Source organism: Acartia tonsa, chromosome 5 (assembly GCF_053477335.1).
Source record: "Acartia tonsa isolate MP-2025a chromosome 5, ASM5347733v1, whole genome shotgun sequence".
Lineage (NCBI taxonomy): Eukaryota > Metazoa > Arthropoda > Copepoda > Calanoida > Acartiidae > Acartia > Acartia tonsa.
Genome location: NC_137264.1, coordinates 9580898 through 9603760, shown reverse-complemented (window position 1 = coordinate 9603760; position 22863 = coordinate 9580898). Strand labels below are relative to the sequence as shown.

General features: G+C 33.4%; 2 protein-coding genes across 2 annotated transcripts in view; one reads left to right on the top strand and one right to left on the bottom strand.

Annotated features, from left to right (window-relative positions):
- LOC145318708 (dihydrolipoyl dehydrogenase, mitochondrial) overlaps nucleotides 1–22863 on the bottom strand; it is a 185724-nt gene that overhangs the window by 51049 nt on the left and 111812 nt on the right. The gene's annotated exons all lie outside the window — the stretch shown is intronic.
- On the top strand, nucleotides 9120–22423 carry LOC145320236 (uncharacterized). Its single transcript, XM_080162667.1, has 14 exons — nucleotides 9120–9167; nucleotides 9933–10006; nucleotides 10918–11016; nucleotides 11612–11660; nucleotides 12241–12324; nucleotides 13297–13371; nucleotides 13900–13968; nucleotides 14909–15013; nucleotides 19100–19174; nucleotides 20404–20514; nucleotides 20945–20992; nucleotides 21226–21280; nucleotides 21553–21625; nucleotides 22051–22423. Exons 1-14 carry the CDS (start codon nucleotides 9132–9134, stop codon nucleotides 22094–22096), a joined length of 999 nt encoding a protein of 332 aa, XP_080018793.1. The 5' UTR covers nucleotides 9120–9131; the 3' UTR covers nucleotides 22097–22423.

Below are 22863 nucleotides of genomic sequence, written 5' to 3'. Positions count from 1 at the left end.
AGGCTTATTGTATGACAGACGAATCCGCCCAGTACGATAACAGCAGAAATTTACCTTTAGATCATAAGAAGATTCTCTGTAAAAGAGAACCATATATCAGTTGGCGGTTTTATATAAGAATTAAAATTGCCAGGCAGAGAGAAATCCATGCAGTTCTGGCGTATTTATGTACATTTAACAATATCTGCCCGTTTCATCATATGTCTTTATAAGAATTGATGACAATATGAATTTTTTTTAGATGGTTCCGGAAACTCACTGTTTTTGTCGCGTCATGGTTAGACTCTGCAGGGACAAAAGACAGTTATCATAAAAGATAGATTAACTTAAAAATACTTTTTATGGGTCCTTGGAAGGATTCGGGCTATTTTGCAGTAATTGTAGGCAGGGTCAACTAAATGAAAGAATACTGCAAAAACTGGTTCTTTATAGCTAAAATAGAGGTGCACTTGAAGTGGGGTTAGTTTTTTTTTCAATTTTAGTTGTAAAAAGTAAAAATATTTTTTTGTTGGGTTGGGGGCAGCTTTGTGCTAGGGGCAATATCTTAAAATAGATATACCTTTCCAGAACTTAATGTAAAGGAAAACCATATCGGTTCAGCGGTTAGCAAGATCCTTTATTACAAACAAACAAAAGAAATGCGCTAAAATAAATGAACACCTTATTTATGGAAGAATATACGACCACAGTCTCAGAGAGACATTTATGCACACGACAATAATAACAACTGTAAAAATTACAAAATTGGAAAAAATACTTTTGGGAATAGTCCCTTTCGTAACATCGCCCCATAAGTGGCGATTCGTCGTAATTTTAAAATAGCTTTGTATAGGTTATTTTAGGTAAGGTTAGGTTATATTGGGTTAGGTGATTGCCCCACAGGGTTAGGTAATTGGCCCCGCATGGTTAGAGCCCCCGCAGGGGCTAGAAATACGAGAAAAGCTACTGTGAAAAATACGAAGAATCGTGCGATGTTACGAAAGGGACTAAACCCATACTTTTTAGTCTTAGATTAGTAAAAATGATTTTCCAATTGATTTATTGATTATTTCCATTGTTTTGTGATTTTAGTTTATGAAATTTCTCAAGAATTTTAAGTCTTAGGATGATTTTAAGCTATTTTCTAGCTACTATAAATGCCAAATTTCCTTGTATAAAATTTATTTTGATAAAATTATGTTGCAATTGTTTCAGTTGTTATACTGGCCAGTCCCCTAAAAACTAAGAAATAAACACATACTAAGAATTGAGCAAGCAAAGTCAATAGTGACATTAAAATTATTTTCATATGTACATCAACAATAGACCATGTGAATTTGAACCAAACAAGGATGATCCATAAATAGCCAAGCACAAAAAATTAATAGTGGACAAATGTACATAGTGATTTATAGAGCAGTTTTTAGTAGTAGGGTTGGGCCGGATATCCGGCCATTTTCAATTTCTGGCCGGATACTGGATATTGAAACTATCCGACTTTATAATCTTTTATATTCAACAACAAAAATCCCTACTTTTGATATTAGAAATCTCAAAGCATAATTTTTAACGGCGGCAGCTGACCGACGATCAATAACCGACGGACGAACTAATTTATATACTTGGTGCTCATTGGTAGAAGGAATCTTCACCAAAGATTTCAACTGTATACCTTAGATAGTATCCGAGAAAATCACACTTCTCACATAGTGTTTCTGACTAACTGAAGGACGGACAAGAAAATTAACTATATATTAGAGCTTCGCTAATAAAAACTAAAAAAAGAGATCAAGAAGTAGATTTTTGAATATAGTTATGTGAGACATATTAATCTAATATTGTGAGTTGTTTCAAATAAGTTTTTCCTTGTAAGGTATGTATAAAGCTTCCCTTAAATTAAACCTAATAAATTATTAATAGGGGGGCCCGGGGAGGGGAGAGAGAGAGATTTGAATAGTCATTCTTAGTTAATTCAATTGTGAATTACATATGGACGCTCACCACCTGCGTCAAAATTGAAGGATTCTTAGGCAACAAATATAAAGACAGGCATAAAGGTTGTAAAACATTGATAGATTCACCAATAGATTTATTATCTTAGATAGTACATCTTAAAAATTTTGAAGCGATAAAGATTTTTGTTTATATTTATTTAGTCACATATAAATTCATATAAATTCAAATCAATATAATTACCCCCAGCTTTAACCAAAGAAACTCATACATTTATAGCTGACTTATTATACAAATGAAATGAAAAACACTACCCTTATCAACCAAGTATTAACACTTTCTAACCAATGAGGTTGTATTGTTCCTACACCGTGCTACTATTTGTCAAATTACGAAATTGTGCATCTAGACATTTTATATTTATTGATATAAATATATTTAATTTAAATCTATTAAATGTTTGACTCTAATATAACAGCATAGCAATTTTTTCGGGAATAGTCCCTTTCGTGGCAACGCACCATAAGAGGCGATTCGTCGTATTTTTAAAATGTTTTTTTTTATAGTTTATTTTGTGTTAGGTTAGGTTATATTGGGTTAGGTGATTGTCCCACAGGGTTAGGCAATTTGCCCCGCAGGGTTAGAGCCCCTGCATGGACTAGAAATAGGAGAAAAGCTACTATGAAAAATACAAAGAATCGCTTCTTAAGGTGCGTTGCCACGAAAGGGACTATACCCATTTTTTCTTACAGATTTACAACAATTTAATTACAACAGATTGTCATATTACAGTAATGATAAGTATGATTCCTACTGCTTCTATGTCTATTATTAATAGTTATTAATGCATGGCGATGGTTGTTTTAAAATGTTTAATTGGAGTTTTAAAGAATGGAAATTAACAAAACTATTGCAATCAAACCCCTTAAACCCCGAGTTTTAAAATCTAAAAAATATTTATTATTATTACCAAAATAGATACTTTAAAAACTAAAATATCTCTTTCTTATGATGAACAGTGTTATTGACTAGCTTCATAATAGCTACACAACTTAAATTTAATGTTTTGATAACGGATAGTGTGTATGTGCTTATTCTTAAGTAGCTAAGAAAATAGATAAAATAAATGTACATATATATTGTACATGTCAGGAAGAGAGAGAGAGGACAATGGACTGTTTATTACACTAGTCCCCAAACTTTTATAGTAACGTTTTCTTATTCGTTGCCTTAACAACTTTGGTGACTTAAGTGAATTTTAATTTGTTGGATTAATCTACTGAAGGGGTAATTTTGTGTAGTATCTTTGGGGATGTACATCAATTTACCAGCCATCGTCTTATCCCTTTAAATCCCTGCATATATGTGCATACATCCTTATAGACATCTTCAATTTGAAGTACAAAAAAATACAAATGACTACTTTTTACCCTTCTTTCCTACGTAAAAAAACGTATTGGGGGAATTGTTCAACACCTATTGAGTAAAAGCCCTTAAATGGATAGTTTTAGGCTATTTTATCCGTGATGGTTTCAAGCTATTTTTTCATGCAACCCTGAGCTCATAGTTACTAGGAGTAAAGCCAGTTATCAAAAGCGACGCTTTTCTATAATTAAGGTAGATCCGTCCGTTAGGTTAGCTCTTTTCCTTAATTTAAAAAGGTTAGAAATGTCCTATCGATTTCAAACTTTGCATAATGATTCCTATAACAGTTATGTACGAATTAGAAAGCGCTGCAAATATATAATCGTTAACGGAAAGTGTGTACGTCCATTTAAAAAATGCTGATTTTTTATGGATGTTGTCATCCTTGTTTTATATAATTTAGGGTATAACAAGTTATAAACATTTATAAACCTATAAACATTGAAGATATCAAATATTTTACTGAAATTAAACGGATAATAGAACAGTATCGTTAAATCATCAAAATAGTTAAAGACAAGGCTGAAAAAATATGTAAAGCTGCCCTGAAAATAAAAACCCAATTTTACTAATAAGATAGATAAAAACTATAATTGGACCAGAATAACGGTAGAGTTTATTTTTAGGGTCATTATGACATGCAAGAAAATATGAAACATTTTGAAAATTCTTGTTACTTTTTATGTTTTTTTTTTGGTTGTTGTATTTATTATTTTTATAATGATGTGTTAACCAACAATAGAAACAGTTTTCCCAGGGATTTAAGAGATACGACAATGATCATTTTATTGAATAAAACCTTTAATGATGATAAACAAAATCACCCCTTATAATGATTGAAACTATCGGTTGAAAGGTGTGGACACTAATAGTCTAGAACCAACCAATCAAAATTGAATAAAAGTACCCAAAGTTTTTGAGCCAACCAATAAGTTTAAACGCTTTGGGTAATAGTGTAGCTTTAAGTACAATGTCCCCTTCCTCCCTGCGTTTTCCTCACCTAAAGAATGGAATTCTAAAATTACCTACGGGGGTAAAATCAGAGAAAAAAAGATATTAAAATTTTATTAAAAAATTGTGTTTTTTTAATGGAATACTTTTCCACATTCTTAAATCTCAAATAAAATAGCTTAAAACTATCCCAGGACCTACATAAAGCTTCCCTTAAACGGAAAGCTCTATTGGTTCAGTGATTAGCAAGATTTTAACGGACAAATAAGTAGGATATAACATCTATCTTTAGATTAAATTTTATAGAAATGATTTCTGGGACAATTATTTGTTATTATATTGACAAACTTTGGAATCAGTAAAAAACACATGGGATAAAAGCAGTTTTAATACAATTATCGGGAATAGTCCCTTTTGTGGCAACGCCCCTTAAGGGGCGATTTGTAGTATTTTGAAAATGGCTTTTGATAGGTTATTTTAGGTTAGGTTAGGTTATATTGGGTTAGGTGATTGCCCCACAGGGTTAAGCAATTTGCCCCGCAGGGTCTAGATATAGGAGAAAAGCTACTGTGAAAATATGGAAAATCGCCCCTTAAGGTGCGTTGCCACGAAAAGGACTATACCTCATATAATTATCCTCATATAAAAGTAACAGGATCTATGTCTGTCTGTTTGTTTGTATTAAAGGATCTCGCTTCTCGCTGAAAAGATATGGTTCTCCTATACAGTTTATTTTCTTATAGATCTTGTGAAGGTTTATCGAATTTTGGGGGATGGTACCACCAGATCCTCCCGAAAGAAAAGGCCCTTAGAAAAAAATGACCCCCACCCAATTTGTTTTACTTTTTCTTTTTAATAATACTAGCGGCTTCGCCCCTAGCCTCTAGGGGCTTGATCCAAGATGTAACTAAAAAAAAAAATTAAGAACCCCTAGTGCTGCAACCACCCCATTTTAGATTAACTGCCTAAAATAAAATAAAAATGGGAAGGGATTTTTTTGTATTTCGGAGGGAAGGGGGGGGATTGTAGGTGTCCCACCTCTCAAGAAAATATCTTAAGTCCACCACAGGACCAGTTGGTATATTCCCTGAAGAGTAGAATCAAATCAGTTCAGTGGTTACCGAGATCTTAAGGGACAAACGGACGGACATACATCAAGCTACTTTGTTTTATAAATAAGATTTGAAGTTGGGGTGTTAATGCATAATATTTATTTTTTTGAAAAGAAGCTTTTATACTGATCAGTATATTCCGTATCTAAAAACATACATATTGAAAAAGGGAAAAAGCGTACAGGGAGGGACTACAGCGTGACGCATTTTCAATGGGTCTGTGACTGACGCTAAAGTACGCAATTGGTTAAACGTGCGTTTTTGTTGGGTACTTAACACATATTAGGAAGTTTACACTGGTACAAAAATAAATTTTTAAAAGCGAAGCTTTTCTATAATTAGGGCCTGTCCGTCCGTAACGCTCCTCCCCAACAGAATGTGTGTTAATCAGGAAAGCTAGTAAAAGTGGCGGCACAGATTATGACGTCAAAAAAATTTAACCAATAAGAGGCCAGTATACACTGTAATTGACAAATGGTAAAATTTATAGTGGCCTCTCATTTGTTAATTTTCTTGACGTCACTTTTACTAGCTTCTTAATTAGGATATTAGTTAACATATAACAAGGATTCCTTGTCTCTTGACGACCTCAGCCAATTCAAAATGTCTGTCCATTCATATGTCCGTAAGAATCGGAATGTGTGAATCTTTTCTTTCTCAGCTGATATTCAATATAGACAGCTAAACTTGTTGGTGAAAATATCCTGTACCAATGAATATATAGTATATACTTTACTTGGTCTGTCGGTATGGTGGTCATGCTACAAACAACAACTGCAAATTCGAAAAAAAATCAATTATTTTTCATTCTTTTTTTTACAATTTTACACCGTTTTATATCATTGTGCATAAGAGGGAAAGAAAGACTGCCGGAGAGTATAGGAAGATGTGCAACAAACTACCAAGTTTTAAAGGGACAGTCCTTTATAAAGACTTGTCAGAGAGTATAGGAAGATGTGCAACAAACTACCAAGTTTTAAAGGGACAGTCCTTTATAAAGACTTGTCAGAGAGTATAGGAAGATGTGCAACAAACTACCAAGTTTTAAAGGGACAGTCCTTTATAAAGACTTGTCAGAGAGTATAGGAAGATGTGCAACAAACTACCAAGTTTTAAAGGGACAGTCCTTTATAAAGACTTGTCAGAGAGTATAGGAAGATGTGCAACAAACTACCAAGTTTTAAAGGGACAGTCCTTTATAAAGACTTGTCAGAGAGTATAGGAAGATGTGCAACAAACTACCAAGTTTTAAAGGGACAGTCCTTTATAAAGACTTGTCAGAGAGTATAGGTAGAAGTGCATTAAACTACAAAATGGAGGACAGTTCTGTATAAAACCTTATGAGACAGATATTGTCAAAAAAATCTTAATATTTTTTATATAATATATAAAGTACAAGTGACATGCACAGGGTTTTGCCAGGGGGTTGTTTTATAGTCAACAATACTCTTTAGTGTCAGGGGGATGGATTCACCGCCCAACCACTCAAATGTCCAATAATTGGTAAAGTGAAACGCGAAGCATACTAATTTTTTCAACGCTTTCCTGAAATTTAAAGGAGGTGTCGAGGGTTGTATTCACCCCATTCATTCTTTTTTCAGGGGGTGGATACAGCCGTCTTCTACACGAATGTGTTAGATTCTAGGTTCGGAGCTACTAGAGCCTCCCATCCCATCCCCGGAGAAATAGATTGAAACCACCACAGGATCAGAAAGTATATTTAATAAAGCACAACCTTATCGGGTTTTGCAGTTATCGAGATCTTAAGCTTCAGACAGACGGACTGACAACGTGCAACTTTATATTACACACTTAAAAATAAGAGTTTCTCTTTTACAAATAATCACACATCTCACTAAGCAAACTTAAACCTAAAATACCAAAGTCATTTTTTACTTGTTGTGGTCATTTTCAACATAGTTTTGAGCTGCTCATCATTCAATCAACAACATAACAACATGTGTAATCCCTGTTCAAATAGAATTCATGCTGGATAATGGATTATTATTAAAACAGCGATTTTTTTATATGTTAATGTGATTTTGTGATTTAAAAATATAAAGAATAAGTGCGAAAACGTTTAACAGCAACAACTATAAAGTAATTAAAGGAAAAATAAAATAATTGTTGGTTCCCCTCAAAGTGCCTAGGTGTGCACTGAACCCCTTTCCTTTATTTTGAAGTAAATTAAAAAAAGGACAGTTTTTTTTCTGGTGTTAATTGTTACCTTAGGCTATTTATAGGTTGGGTTACATTAGGTAAAGGGTTAAGCCACCTACCAGAGGTGTTGAATATAAAGAAAAAACCTTCTTTTTTTCCTTATGTTTAATCTTTTTTATGAAAAGGGTTTTTTTTGTGCTTAGAGGGAAATCACCAATTAATGTAATGCCTTTTTTTGGATTTCATTACACAAAATTTGGATCATGTAAAGTAGCAGTTTTCGTCGTATTTTCACAATATCTTTTCTCCTATTTCTAGCCCCTGCGGGGGGCTCTAACCCTCCGGGTCAATCATTAACATTTACCGAACCTAAAATAACCTTTTAACAGCTACAGTGAAAATACGACACAATCCGCTACCTTGTTTTCTTTCAATGATCAAAAGTTTCCTGATTTCTTTACATTTAAAACAAGGATGACAACATCCATAAAAGCGAAGCACTGAAACGGTAGGACAATCGGACATTAACACTTGTATAGTGTCAGAACTGAATAATCAGAATATAAACGTATAAGAGCCGAAGCAAAATTGTGAGTAAATTTGTTGAAAAACTGCTTGCTACAGGACAATGTTTATGGACATACTTAAATTTTTAGGACTTGATTATAGAGTTGCTTCGCTTATAACATTATACTTTGTTGTCCCATGAATCAATATACCAAAAATCAGATAATTCGGATAATTAGATCACATAAAGATTTTTTTACAAAAAAGTAGAAAAATCAATATGTTTAAAATGGACGTACGGACATTCTGGTAATGATTATAGAGTTGCTACGCTTTCTAAATCGTACCTAACTACTACAGGAATCACCATGCAAGTATGAAATCGATAGGACAATTCTAACATGCCTAAATTAACGAATCTGTCTCAGACGTACGGACGGACGAACCTACCCTAATTTTAGAAAAGCTTCGCTTATAGATTATAGAAAATTTAAAACATATTTATTAATTTCAATTAGTCTATCAATACAAATTATGCGTGTGTTTGTGGAATAGTCTGTTGAGTAATTATATAGCTGCGCTACTACTAAAATGTTATTTTGATTGACTTATTTTGTTTGCACAATCTAATAGACTAACAATCCTTAAAAGTATAAATATTTATGACAGGCAGCAAGCCAAAATTATAAGGACGGGGATAAGGAAATGAAATAAAAATCCATTTAGTAACATAGCTTACTTAAAACTATGGCCTGTCTGTCCGCCCTACTAAAAAAAACAACATATCATAATACTTATGAAGGTACTTTTTTCCAACAAACATAAATACTATTTAAAATTTATTTTATAATATCTTTAAAGTATACTTCATATGATAAATTTATTTTGTCATTCGAAAAAGGAACATTTCATTAAACATTTTTATCGTTTTTTGATAAATTTGTACATTATGAAAAAATATATTTGTCACAATATTAAATTGAAGATTTTGGTGGTATTTTTTAGCTATAATATCTTTATTTTTTCAGTTTACAGAAATCAAAAATGTCCAATAAACTTATAACAACTTTGTCTATATTAGTAAGTAAATAAAAATGATTTAAATTATTAAAAACAAATAATACATAAATTATTTTCTTTGTTGCAAAGATATGTACTCAATAATTAAAGCCCCTTCATCAATTTTTACTACAATATGAAAAAAAGGGTTGCTACAGTATTATATGATTTTGTGATTTTCAAGACCATTTGAGCATTTACTTTGACCGTACGTTCGTACATTGTATCTTTTGGTGGAGATATTCTAAGCTGCTATTTAAGATTGATGCATTAAATCACAAATAATGGAGAGAATAAGACAAAAGTAAAGAAAATATGGATCTACTGCAGTTCACGGTAAAATATTGATGGTAAGCAATATTTTCAAAAATCTATGAATTTTAAAGGCTGCTAGCTGCCAAACGGCTGAACGTACAGATCATGCCCGCACACTGTTTTAAGCGGCATAATGAGGCCTACAAATAATCTGGAATAGGCATAAATCAATAATGCATAATTATCTCGCAGTGCAGAGAAATGCGCGAAAAAGACCTATTTTACGCGTTTTTTCTTCAGCGAAGCTTTCCCTGTGCATCATTGGATCTTGGCTATTACAGATTATTTGTAGGCCTTCTTATGCGACTTTAAACGGTGTACGGGTATGATCTGTACGTTCAGCCGTTTGGCAGCTAGCAGCCTTTAAAATTCATAGATTTTTGGAAACATTGCTTACCAGCAATATTTTACCGTGAACTGCAGTAGATCCGAAAATATCTATTCTTCGTTTAATCCTAAATTATTTTTTAGTTTTGCAGTGGCATCGCCCTGAGCCAGGCGGAATACAAGAACTTCTGTAAACCTCTAGAGGACTATGGACCTAGGTAATATTTTCATCAGGATCAGATCCTTTTCCATGGGGTTTGCTTGAACCTAGTAAAAGTGGCTGACTCAAATCATGACGTCAGAAAAAAAAATAACCAATGAGAGGAGAATATACACTGTAATTGACCAATTTTAAAATTTATAGTGGCCTCACATTGGTTAAATTTTTCTGACGTCATAATCTGAGTCAGCCACTTTTACTAGGTTCGGTTTGCTTGAAACAGCGTATAGTGTCCAATAAAAACTGACGCCATACAATACAAATGGCCAAAGATAGGCCATTATACATTGACATTAACCAATGTTAGATTTACACTGGCCTATCATTGGTAATTTGTATTGTATGACGTCATTTTTTTATTGACACCGAAATCTGTTTGCTTTAATATTTCCATAGCAAATAATAAATATCTAACTGACAATTGTATACAGATTTAATAATAAATAACTGCTAATCTATTAAATGATTCGTTATTTTCATTGTCAGTCACTTAAAAAATAACTGTATACTTGACAGCCAATTTTATGGCCAATTAATTAGACGGCCCCAATGTTACTATGTGGTCATTATAAGACTTCAATTTAGAAGCACGGATGCCGCGGAAAAAACGCGACCCAATCATTCAAACACAAGTTCCACCAGGGATGGAGGGGACATTGGGCTATTTATTATAGTAGTTCCCAAACTTTTATACCAACGTTTTCCTATTCGTTAGCTTAACAACTTTGGGGACCTTTTTTGAATTTTTGAAAGGTTGCCTCATAAAGTTTTGTAACCAAACTTTAAACTACTAATTGTAATAAAAAAAGAGGTAATTTGTGTATCATCATTGGGGATGTACATCAATTTATCGGCCATTGTCTTATCCCTTTAGATCCCTGAGTTCTACTTAACCTGGAAATTCTTTAGGGAGGATGAGATGGAGCTGCGCCATGTTTGTAGAACAGAAATGAAGAAGAATTGTGAAGAAGTGACGGAATCTGGATGTCTCGAGGTCACAGAACTCAGGTAGTGTCTTAGGTAGCTGGCAGGCAGGAAAGGGACAATGGGCTGTTTATTACACTAGTCCCCAGATTTTGTAATACCCATTTCTTATTCTTTGGCTTAACAACTTTGGGGACTTTTTATGAATTTTGACTTGTTTATTTATTGTACAAATGTTTCAACCAATAATTGTAACCTACAGAAGAGGGAATTTTGTGTACATCAATTTATCGGCCATCACCTTGTCCCTTTAGAGGATTTTTAAGCTGATAAAAATTAGTCTTCCTTTCAAACACAAAAATTGTATTTTCCTTTGGTAGCTTTAAATAAATTATTTTGAGGGGTATGGGCCTGGGAGGTTTGGTGTTTGGCAATAGATTAAATGTAATATTATACAAGACTTTAAACTATGTATATTTTTAATACCAAAAAGGTTTATCACAATTGATGGTTACATTGAGTTTTCGTTTGAATAGCAGCTAGATGGTTTTTAAAGAAATCACCTTTAGACTCAAAATAATCTAATTCTTTATTTTTCGATGTCTAAGGTTTCGTGATGCTATATGAAATTTTTTTTTTACTAATTAATCCTTGGAAAATGAAAAAGATAATTATTCAGATGTGAAGTGAAGTTGACGACAAATTGCTCCATGAACTGGGAAAATAAGGTGTTATTCTTTTATGAAATTATAGAAATGATTATAAATCATTTGTAACTTTGGGGTGTAGGGGGTCAGGGGAAGGTGGGGGAGGGTGCATCTCACATGACATAGGTTAAGGGTGTCTGCTTAAAGATATAATTTTAAAAATAAAATATCTCTAACTTTTTAATTTAACTGTTGAGCTAACTTATTAAATAGTTCAAAATAAAAGTACAGGTTTTCATAAAAAAATATGAACACTTTCTGTGGACGGATTGTTTGGTCTAATTAATAGATTGTTAATCTAGACTTGTTACATTTATTTAGCCCAGTGTGCAGAGAGTGTCATGTGTGACGTCATAAAAAAAAGGAGAAGTGGGAAACCCATAAAAAAAGAGATAGATTAAGACGTATTTTTATAACGTCATACATGACACTTTCCAGCGCTTCTCTATTTAGCCCAGCGTAGAGAATGTCATGTGTGACGTCATAAAAATAAGTCTAAAAGGAGGGATGAAAGGAGAAGTGGGAAAGGAAACCTCTAAAAGAGATTTAGACGTATTTTTATGACGTCACACATGACATTTTCCAGCGCTTCTCTATTTAGCCCAGCGTAGAGAGCGTCATGAGCGTTGAAGAAAAGTTACTCAAAAATTGTACAAAAGAAATGGTTAGAGAGTTTCACAACAAGGTAAATTCTAATTTCGGGTAAAGTACCTTTCGTGACAACGCCTCTTAATGGGAGTTTCGTCGTATTTTCACAATGGCCTTTGATAGGTTATTTTTGGTTAGGTGAGGTTATATTAGGTGATTACTCCGGAGAGCTAGGCAATTGGCCCCGAAGGGTTAGAGCCCCCCACCACAGGGGCTAAGAGTAGGAGAAAAGCATTGAATAATACGAAGAAACGCCTCTTAAGAGACGTTGCCACGAAAAGGACTATACCCCTAATTTCAAATGGATGACTTTTTATTTACGTTTCCTTGGACAAATTAATTGAATATGATAAATGAGAAAAAAAAAGAATTTTGTGGGAAATAAAATGATAAAATAAAACAGCTAAGTGGGAAATGACTAATAACTTTCTTACATCAATAGATGTAATTGTTTCTGTCTTTCTCTGTCTGTCTCTGTCTCTGACTGTCTCTGTCTTTTTCTGTCTCTGTCTGTCTCTGTGTGTCTCTCTGTCTCTGTCTGTCTCTGTCTATCTCTGTCTGTCTCTGTCTGTCTCTGTCTGTCTCTGTCTGTCTCTGTCTGTCTCTGTCTGTCTCTGTCTGTCTCTGTCTGTCTCTGTCTGTCTCTGTCTGTCTCTGTCTGTCTCTGTCTGTCTCTGTCTGTCTCTGTCTGTCTCTGTCTGTCTCTGTCTGTCTCTGTCTGTCTCTGTCTGTCTCTGTCTGTCTCTGTCTGTCTGTCTCTCTCTCTCTCTCTATCTGTCTCTCTCCCTCCATCTCTCTCCCTACCTCTCTCTCTCTCTCTCTCTCTCTCTCTCTCTCTCTGTCTCTGTCTCTCTGTCTCTGTCTCTCTCTCTCTTCCTCTCTCTTTCTCTCTATCTCTGTCTCTATTTTTTCATTCTCTTAATATACTCTATGTTGATCTTATCATTTCAAGCAGCTTCGCTCCTATAATCGTCCTTGTATGACTTATACAAACTAATGTTTTGTTTAGACCATATATGAATGTAAAAATGTGACTAAAACCCATTGTACCACTCTGTGGACTGTTGATGCTAATGGAGAAAAGGTCAGTTTTTTTTTTATTCTTAGTCTTAACCAGCTGTAACTATATAACAATGGATATAGAATACGTGGATATTGTTAGATTTTATCGCCTACCCTGATAAAATGATTCTCCCAACTGGCTAATATAACGATACACTCCCGTCCCCCCATTATTACTTCACCACATTCCTCTACGGACAATGGAGGAACATATTGACCAATATCTGAGGACTATATAAGCAACCTAAATTCCACAATATCAACGTACTCTATATCCATTCCTATAACAGAAATAATTCGAAAAAAAAATTTCCTAAAAATTTTCACTCGGGGGGAGGGAGGAGTTATTGGACTGTAAATTACACTGGAATCCAAAGTTTTTTAGCAACTCAATATTATTTGTTGGCTCAAAATTTTTGGTTACTTTCATGTATTTAATTTGGTTGATTTCAAACTAGAAGAGTCAAAACATTTCAACCAATTGTGTTGATTTTCAAAAGGGGTATTTTTGTTTATTAGCATCAGGGATGTACTTTTTGCTTGTTTGTAGGTATGGGCTGGAAACGAAGATGATTGTAGAGATGTCACATGGGAAGAATGTTCTCCGATTGTGAAACAGGTATACACATATATTCGCGCATTTTTGTGTATTTTGGAAATCAACAAAGCATTTGATATAAAGAAATGGGGTTTAGTCCCTTTCGTGGCAAAGTCTCTTAGTATTTTCACAGTAACTTTACCCCTATTTCAACCTCATGCGGGAGGGCAGAAATAATTGTCAATTGTCTAACCCTGCGGGGCAATCACCTGACCCAACTTAACCTAAAATAACCTACAAAAAACTACTGTTAAAATACAACGAAACGCCCCAAGAAATGTGTATAGGTTGCGTGATTTTATACAACCGATTTTTTTTTAGAACTTAATATCAATTTCAAACAAGAACTAATTTTAGGGGGAACGTTACTCTGTAATAAGGATTGATGGATTTGAAATATTTAAAACACAATTGCTTCAAATTAAGAAAAACACAATAGTTATTAACAGTAGACTATTCTGTTGGTTTATTTTATTATCAAAATATTTAAGTTTAGTAAAGCTAAAATAAATATATAGTTTGTGAAACTTTTATTTGATTTTTTGTGAATATTACTCTGGTCCCAAAGTTTTATAAACACGTTCTCTTATTAGTTGACCTAAACCAAAAAATATAGGTAAGACACTTTGTTAAGTCTTGATTGGTTGGTTCGAACAAGCAGTGTCAAAAATTTCAACAATAAATATAATGTTCAGAAGGTGTAGTTTTGTTTATTATCATTGGGGATGGATTCGTTCATTGTCTTATCCCCTAAAGATGTAGCTGTGTTTAGTTCCCTAGGAAAATGGTGATAGTAGAGGGAAAGAGAAAGGGAAGTGGGAATGAAACCCTCTAGAAAACAGATGGGGGGTATAGACGTCAATAGAATAGGTAGACCAAAAGCAGTGACATCTATCCCCATTTTCCTAGGGAACTAAACACAGCTAGGGCACTATAGACAGCTACTATACGACTGTTTTAGGTGCCGATGCAAGTAGCCAAGATGAACTGTCAAGACTATCCTGTCTCATACTTTGATTATGAGAATGTGACCAGTCAAGTTATGGCCGACACTATGGATTGTGGGGTAAGCTCTTGTGTGTGTGTGTGTGTGTGGGTGTGTTACCAGTCAAGTTATGGCCGACACTATGGACTGTGGGGTAAGCTCTTGTGTGTGTGTGTGTGTGTGTGTGTGTGTGTGTGTGGGTGTGTTACCAGTCAAGTTATGGCCGACACTATGGACTGTGGGGTAAGCTCTTGTGTGTGTGTGTGTGTGTGTGGGTGTGTTACCAGTCAAGTTATGGCCGACACTATGGACTGTGGGGTAAGCTCTTGTGTGTGTGTGTGTGTGTGTGTGTGTGTGTGTGTGTGTGTGTGTGTGTTACCAGTCAAGTTATGGCCGACACTATGGACTGTGGGGTAAGCTCTTGTGTGTGTGTGTGTGTGTGGTGTGTGTGCGTGCGTGTAAGTTTGTGGGTGTGTTACCAGTCAAGTTATGGCCGACACTATGGATTGTGGGGTAAGCTAATGTGTGTTTGTGTGTGTGTGTGGGTGTGTGTGCATGTGTTACCAGTCAAGTTATGGCCGACACTATGGATTGTGGGGTAAGCTCATGTGTGTGTGTGTGTGTGTGTTAACAGTCAAGTTATGGCCGACACTATTGATTGTGGGGTAAGCTCATATGTGTGCGTGTGTGTGTGTTACCAGTCAAGTTATGGCCGACACTATGGACTGTGGGGTAAGCTCTTGTGTGTGTGTTTGCGGCTTCTAGGGGAACTTGAGTAAAGGGGGTGGGGATAAGTTGACCCCCCACTTTCAAATATTATTTTTTTGGGCGGGTGGAAGGATATTTTTCCTTGGGCCTTTTTTTTGTTAAGATTTGTAGTACCCTCCCTGGAAAGCTATAGACCTTCGATCCATGGACCTATAAAAAGCTTCACTGTAAAACCATATCTTTTTTTATAATACTTTTTTTCTCTAGAAGTATAAAAGAAATTGTTTAGGCTTTTTAAAATAACTTAAGGCCCATACTGGATTGGTTTCGTTACAGGACAGAAACAAATAACATTGATACTTGGTATACCTATTTTCTTAGAGTATCTTTCTGGCGATTGCAAAAGCATGAAAATGAGTAATTATACAGAGGTTTCGCACCTGTTAAAATTTTTGAAATTACATCATGTTACTAAATGCAACAAAGCATATATTAAATCTTTCAGAATCGTTATGAAAGCTCTCTGTTTTTTTTTGTATTAAAGTGGCTTCAACGGAATTATTTTTCGCTCATGTTTACCTAATTGATGCGCAGGGACGTTCAAAAGGGGGGGGGGGGTAAAAGGGTGATTACCCTCCCCCAATGATTTATATTTTTTACCATCACCAAATAAAAAAGGCTTGGACGTCCTTGCCTCTATAATATAAGGATTACCTCACCCCCCATAAAAAGCTTCCCCTCTACAAAATTTCAGAAAAGGGAAAACATCTATGAAAAATATCTTATTAGTTGAAATAGATGAATTAAAAACTTATCTACTAAGATTAATAACTTGTAAATACTTGAAGTAATTTTGCTTATAAATAGAAAATTATTATTTACTCATAATGTACTTCTTTCATATATGTAGCTCATATCAAACTCATTAATTCTTTTATCAGACATTTTGATATCAAGTTTCATAATTTTTCTAGTGTTCACATACATGGATATAACTATAGGTGATAGGTCAGGTAGCTAATCATGGACGGATAAGAAGCAGTTATGATAATTGTCGGAGAGAGAAGGGAAATGGGCTGTTTATTACACTAGTCCACAAAGTTTTTAAATAACGTTTTCTCATTCGTTGGTTTAATAACTTTGGGGACTTTGTGAATTTTGATTAGTTGATTCAATAATTGAGTATTCAAACGTTTCACAACCACTAATCCTAATCTACATAATGGGTAATTTTATGATTCATTATTGGGGATGTACATCAATTTATCGGCCATTGTCTTATCCCTTATGATCCCTGAGTAATTGTTCCAATATTAACTTTTAAAAAGAGTTTTGTGATTTAATGAGGTTATGGGGGGGGGGGGGTGGAGAGGGTAAGTAGATCTGCCTAATACATTTATAAAGCTTTCCAAAAAACGAAATGTATGTATATCATAAAGTAGTAAGCTATTTTTGTCTGCAGCGAAGGATCTTGCCTTTTCAGTGAAGCTTTCAGGTCAAGAGAAGGTTTATAACTATTTTTAATGAGAGTATCTCTACTCTGCCAAGGAAAATTATCTTCCCCCCCCCTCAAAAAAAAAATTTCCCTTTCCTTTTTAAAACCAAAATTAAATGTGATGTGTCGACTTCCCCCACAACCCAATTTTCTCACGTTTCCCTAGGGTCATAGTCACTAGGACATCTATAAAGCTTTCCAAAAAACGAAAAAAACATAACTGGTTCAGTAAGTATTACCGAGATCTTAAAATAAAAAACATGCATTTTATCTCTATTGTTAGTTGACGTTGATGTTCTATAGTTTTTTAATGCTTACATTATGAATGATCTAATTTATATAATTGTTCAATAAACAAGGATGACAATGTACAAAGCCAAACATTTTGATGTTTATAAATTAATTTATTGAATCTTTAAAATCAACTGACAGTCTATACCTTTTCCTAATATGGCAATTTGTTATTTTATTAAGGCCTTTTTTAGTAAGTAGGCTTAGAAACAGAATTATATCATCTTGATTAGTACCGTTTCTAAGTCATAGCTAAAAATCATGTACCGTATTATAGACAATTTTTCCCAATTAACAAAATAAAAAAAATAAAAATTGGTACCAGTTTTGTTGTGCCGGACCAATTTTTTTTACCATCCGTGGAAAACTGGAATACCTATTAAGAACCCAAAATATTTTCATATCTTTGATCTAATACTTTTTGATCTGATTTTTTCTATATTGCTGTATACTACCCCTTAAAAATAGGCTAAAGTATAGAATTTCAAATTATTATTCTTTTTTTTGTGTTGATAATTTATAACAAACAGATCATGTACAAGTCACGTTTTTTTTTTAAGGAACTTTTCTACTTATTTGGTAGTCGGTCGGTAGGTTTTCTCCTTCTTAAATATTTGTAATTTATTAACAAGAATTGGATCATGGAAAGAAAACGAAGTAGCGGGTTCCGACGTATTTTCATAGTAGCTTTTCTCTTATTTCTAGCCCCTGCAGGGAAATCAACAACATTTACCTAACCTAACCTAAAATAACATATCAAAAGCTACTGTGAAAATACGACGAAACCCTTTACTTCGTTTTCTTTCCCTTATTTCAATAATAATCTGTCAAAGTTTTGTGATTTTCTAATGATTTCAAATTAGCAATTTAGCACTCTCGAGTAAATCGATTGCTGATACAGGATTAAGATATAGCCAACAAGCGAAATAAATCTAATATTTGGGGGTCAAATAAAAAGGTTGTCAATTCTACTTAGTGTTGCCCCCCCTCCTCAACGACAGCTGAAAATCACCTATAGATTTTTTTGATTTTTTTAATTACGTGGTTGTTTTAAGCTGAAATTAATATTCTTAAATTCTTAAATAATAATGATATATCAATTCAATAAAAATCTCTTCTCATTTTTCACTTCTTACTAGAATTAATTTAGAAACACGATCAATTTGTACTATCATTGATAGGAATGATTTTGATTTTTATTACCTTTTAGTATTTTTATAATTGAGCAATTGAAAGGAAGCAGCTTGTAGTGCCTTATAAAAAATGACGTCATACAATACAAATGATCAATGATAGGCCAGTATACATTTATAATGAGCAATGGTAAAATGATTACTGGCCTATCATTGGTCATTTATATTGATATACGTCATTTTTAATTAGACACTAAATGAGAATGTTATTAGCATATTTTATTTCAATGTGCCCCTCCTCCATCCTTATGAAATGTGTAAAAATACACCATAGTGCAAATTTTTTTCCAGTATGGCTTCGAAACCTATTATCCGTGGGATTAGAACAGGTTCTCAGCCATACTGAAAAATCATGCAAACCTCGTATCACAGACAATTTCCCACGAATATTAAAATCCCCCCCAGGTCTAACAAAACTGGTTTTAATCTTACATTTTTTTTATAATACGATGCGATAATCAACTATTCTCACTATTATAGGTTGAAAAAGTTCCAGTATGTACTCCAATAACCGCCACAAAATGTGATGACGTCACTTACACAAGATGTCAAGAGGTAATCTTATAAAAAAATAGAATGTCAACATCCATAAAAGCGAAGCTCTGAAACAGTAGTACAAACGAACATTAACACTTGTCAGAGTGTCAGAACTGATTCCTGAATAAAATTAAATTTTACGCAATTAGAGATTTAAAATAATAAAAATCGTCCCAAAAAACTATAGTGACTTCAAGACTTACCATTTTTATTGAGTAATTATAATTGAAAATAACAAGGATGATAACATCTAAAAGTAGCAAAGCAAAAAATCATGGATGGGAAAACTTTCAAAAATGTTTTAAAAACATTTGTTTAAATAGAAAATAGATATATTGTTTTAAAAAACTGAAACCTTTCTCACGTATTTTTGTAATTTTTGAGTATTTATATTTTTAATTATGACGAACAGACTGACGCACAAAGTAAATTACATACTGGATGCTCATTCGTGTAAGGAATCTTCATGAAAAATTCAGCTGTATCTCTTGAATAGCGGCCAAGAAAATTATTTACTGACTGACGGACGGACAAACAAAGTGAAATATAGAGTAGCCTTGCTACTAATAAAGTTAAGGAAAAATAATGAATGATGCAATTTCTAAGAATCTGCTACATTATCAACTTTTAATAACAAGTTTATATAATAATTTTTTCGGTCTAATAAGTATTTTTAGTGCTTTTTTAGATTCAATTATTATCTAAAATGTATTTTTTTTATAATTTTTTTTTTAAAAATACAAAGAAAAAAGACCATAAAAACTAAGATTTCTAAAGTGACCTAGATATATATTTTTCTAAAACATTTCGATGCTTGGCAGCCTCGTCACCAATTGAAAAACCGTAAAAAAATTTCTCGTATTCATTCGTAACCGGTGGATTAGAACCGGTTCTTATCAATACGAAAAAAACCAGCATCGTATTATATGGTTTTATTCTTTTAATTGTACATTTTATATCCGCGGAAAGCTGTTTATAATACGATGCGAGAAATAACTAATATTTGTTTCCAAGGGTACATGGCGTTTCTACAATCCGCAGATTTACAGCTCGATGTTTTTTTTTGTCAAAATGTAAAAACTCTGCCAAAAATCTTTTGGCAAACTTTTTCTAATATAGCAGTTCAACCTTCAGCTATTTATTTATTTTGCCGCATATGTGTTAACTTGTAAAAAAGCCGCTTATGCGTTGCTTACTGGCTAACGCGCGGCTACCAGGGCCTGTTCTAACCTGACTTGATTTTGTAGCTGCCAGAAACTGTGTGTACCACTGTTGAAATCCCCGTACCTTCCCAGTCCAAGCTGCACAAACAGTGGTGCCTGTTTGACCAAGAGGATAATATCGATTTTGATCGTCAGGTTTGTTATTTTGACATTAAAAAGGAACTAAAAAAGAAATTGATTGTATGGCCAGTTGTTAAAAAAAACTAAAAGAAAATGCTCACAAATTTATAGTTTTTTCTGCAGACTATATATTTTGAACCGCGGAGATTTGAATAGGTTATATTAGTTCAGTGACATCTGGTAGGAGGAGGGGGAGGGGTCAAACCTTCCTTAGAATTATTTTTTTTTCACCTCATAATGGTATCCCCCCCCCCCACGCCCCTTGTGACTCGTTATGCACGCCACTGTTCTAAAAAACTAGGGATTCTAAATGCTGTTGATTTCCAACCGGCTAAACCTTTAGAATATTCTTAATTTGTTTTATGAATAATCGTTTCCAGACCCAAAACCGTTTGCACAAAATTGTCCTTGTTACTGTTATGAACCTCAAGTTATAAAATTTTAGGTTAGGAAAATAACAGAATTAATCAATGCAGAAGAACCAGAAAACGAGGTAAATTTTTTAGATAGTAATAGAATGTATGTCCGCCCGATTATTGCTTAAGATCTCAAAAACCCCTACACCTATTGATTTTTTCATCATAGTTTAGCATTTTTATTGGATACGAATCCGTAACCTCCTATGAAAGGGGAAATTTAAAAAGAGTTGATAACAGAAAAAAGTCTTTTATTTTTGGATCCGTGGTCAACTTTCTATTGAAAGCTATATATTTTATTCTATTTCAGATTGTTGGTGATTTAGACCCTATCTTTACTGACTACTCAGAGTTGAATTACTACGGTAATAATAATTTTAGTAGTGCAGCTATGATATTACTAGGATATATCCATGAGTCTATCGATGAAATTTTAATGTATTAATGATAAAATCTAATTTTTAAAAAAATTTAATGAGCCATCCAACAATAATAAAAACTTTTCAAGGCGGCTAGCTGCCAAAAGGCCACATAAAATGCGTGTAAATTAAGCCTTTTTCGCACATTCATGTGTACTGCGATGTAACTAACAATTATTGAGTATTTGATCCAATTGTTCTTTTTATTTTACTTTTAGAAGCTGCGTCTCCTCTCCCAATTCAGAAAAGACAGCCTAGAAGCACGGAGGCTCCTGCTAACTATCTAAAAAGGTCAACATTGTTATATTCGGATCTTTTAGCCTAATTTTGTAATTTTTTTTTAATTCATTTTAAGAAACCAATGGCTATGAAAAATTCGTATTAGAAAAAATGGCCCTAGAGAAGAAGTTGAATAATAAGAAAAAAATTGTAAATATGTTTGAAAGGTGACATTTTCTTGTCTATTGTTTTCTTAATTTCATTGTTTTTAACGATTCCTGTATACCCCAAAAAGCCACTATTGTAACGGTCAGTTTAATTTGAATTGCCGAAAGTGTACACAGTTTCCTCATCCTATCTCAATATTTTTTTGGTTGGAATTTTGAAACTTTTTTAGTTGGTAGTAAATATTGAGATAGAATGAGGAAAAACCGAGGAAACTGTGTACACTTTCGGCAATTCAAATTCAACGGACCATTGTAACCGTTTCTATTTAGGAAAAACCTAAAGATTAGGGGTAGAGGAGCCAGAAAGTCTGCTTAATTATACCAAAATATGTCAAAGAAGCAGAATGTACCAATAATTTTTCTTTTTAATTTTCCTCACCAAAGACAGTAATTTTTTTATACAACAGAAGCAAAACAATCAAGTTTAATTTAAAATAAAAGGAATTTTTATAATTCTATGAAACGAATTTTAAAGCATTTTTATTTTATTTTTAAGATTACCTTCCCGTTTTAATCCTTTTTAGTCATTATTAAAATAACCCTTTTCTTTAAAAATACACTAAATATTTTTGGATTTTGAAATTTCTGTATTTTCAAGCAATTTAATGTAAACTAATCCATATATTGTGTTATTGTTACCATTTGTTACTTAATCTAGTCATTGCTATTTAAATAAATTATTAATATTCAATTATATAGTTTATTCATAATTCTATTGACAGAATAAAAAATAAGATCATCATATATATACTTTTAACAAGGATGACAACACCCATAATGAATGGATATATTGAGATAAAAATTACTATATAGCAGTGTCATACAATAAACATTTAACATGATAAAATAGGTAAAACAAAAAACCTTTAAAATCACGCAACCTTTTAAATAACGAAAACTTAAAAATCTAGGAATCGATCTAGCACCGAAATTAATAGACAAATCTTTTAAAAAAACTTGATGGAAATATGTATGATATGAGCATATTCAATCCCCGATAATTTCAGCCGTCAATCCTGAATAGGAATTAATAAAATCAAGAAAACCTAAAGAATCTAGGAATCGATCTAGCACCCCGATTAA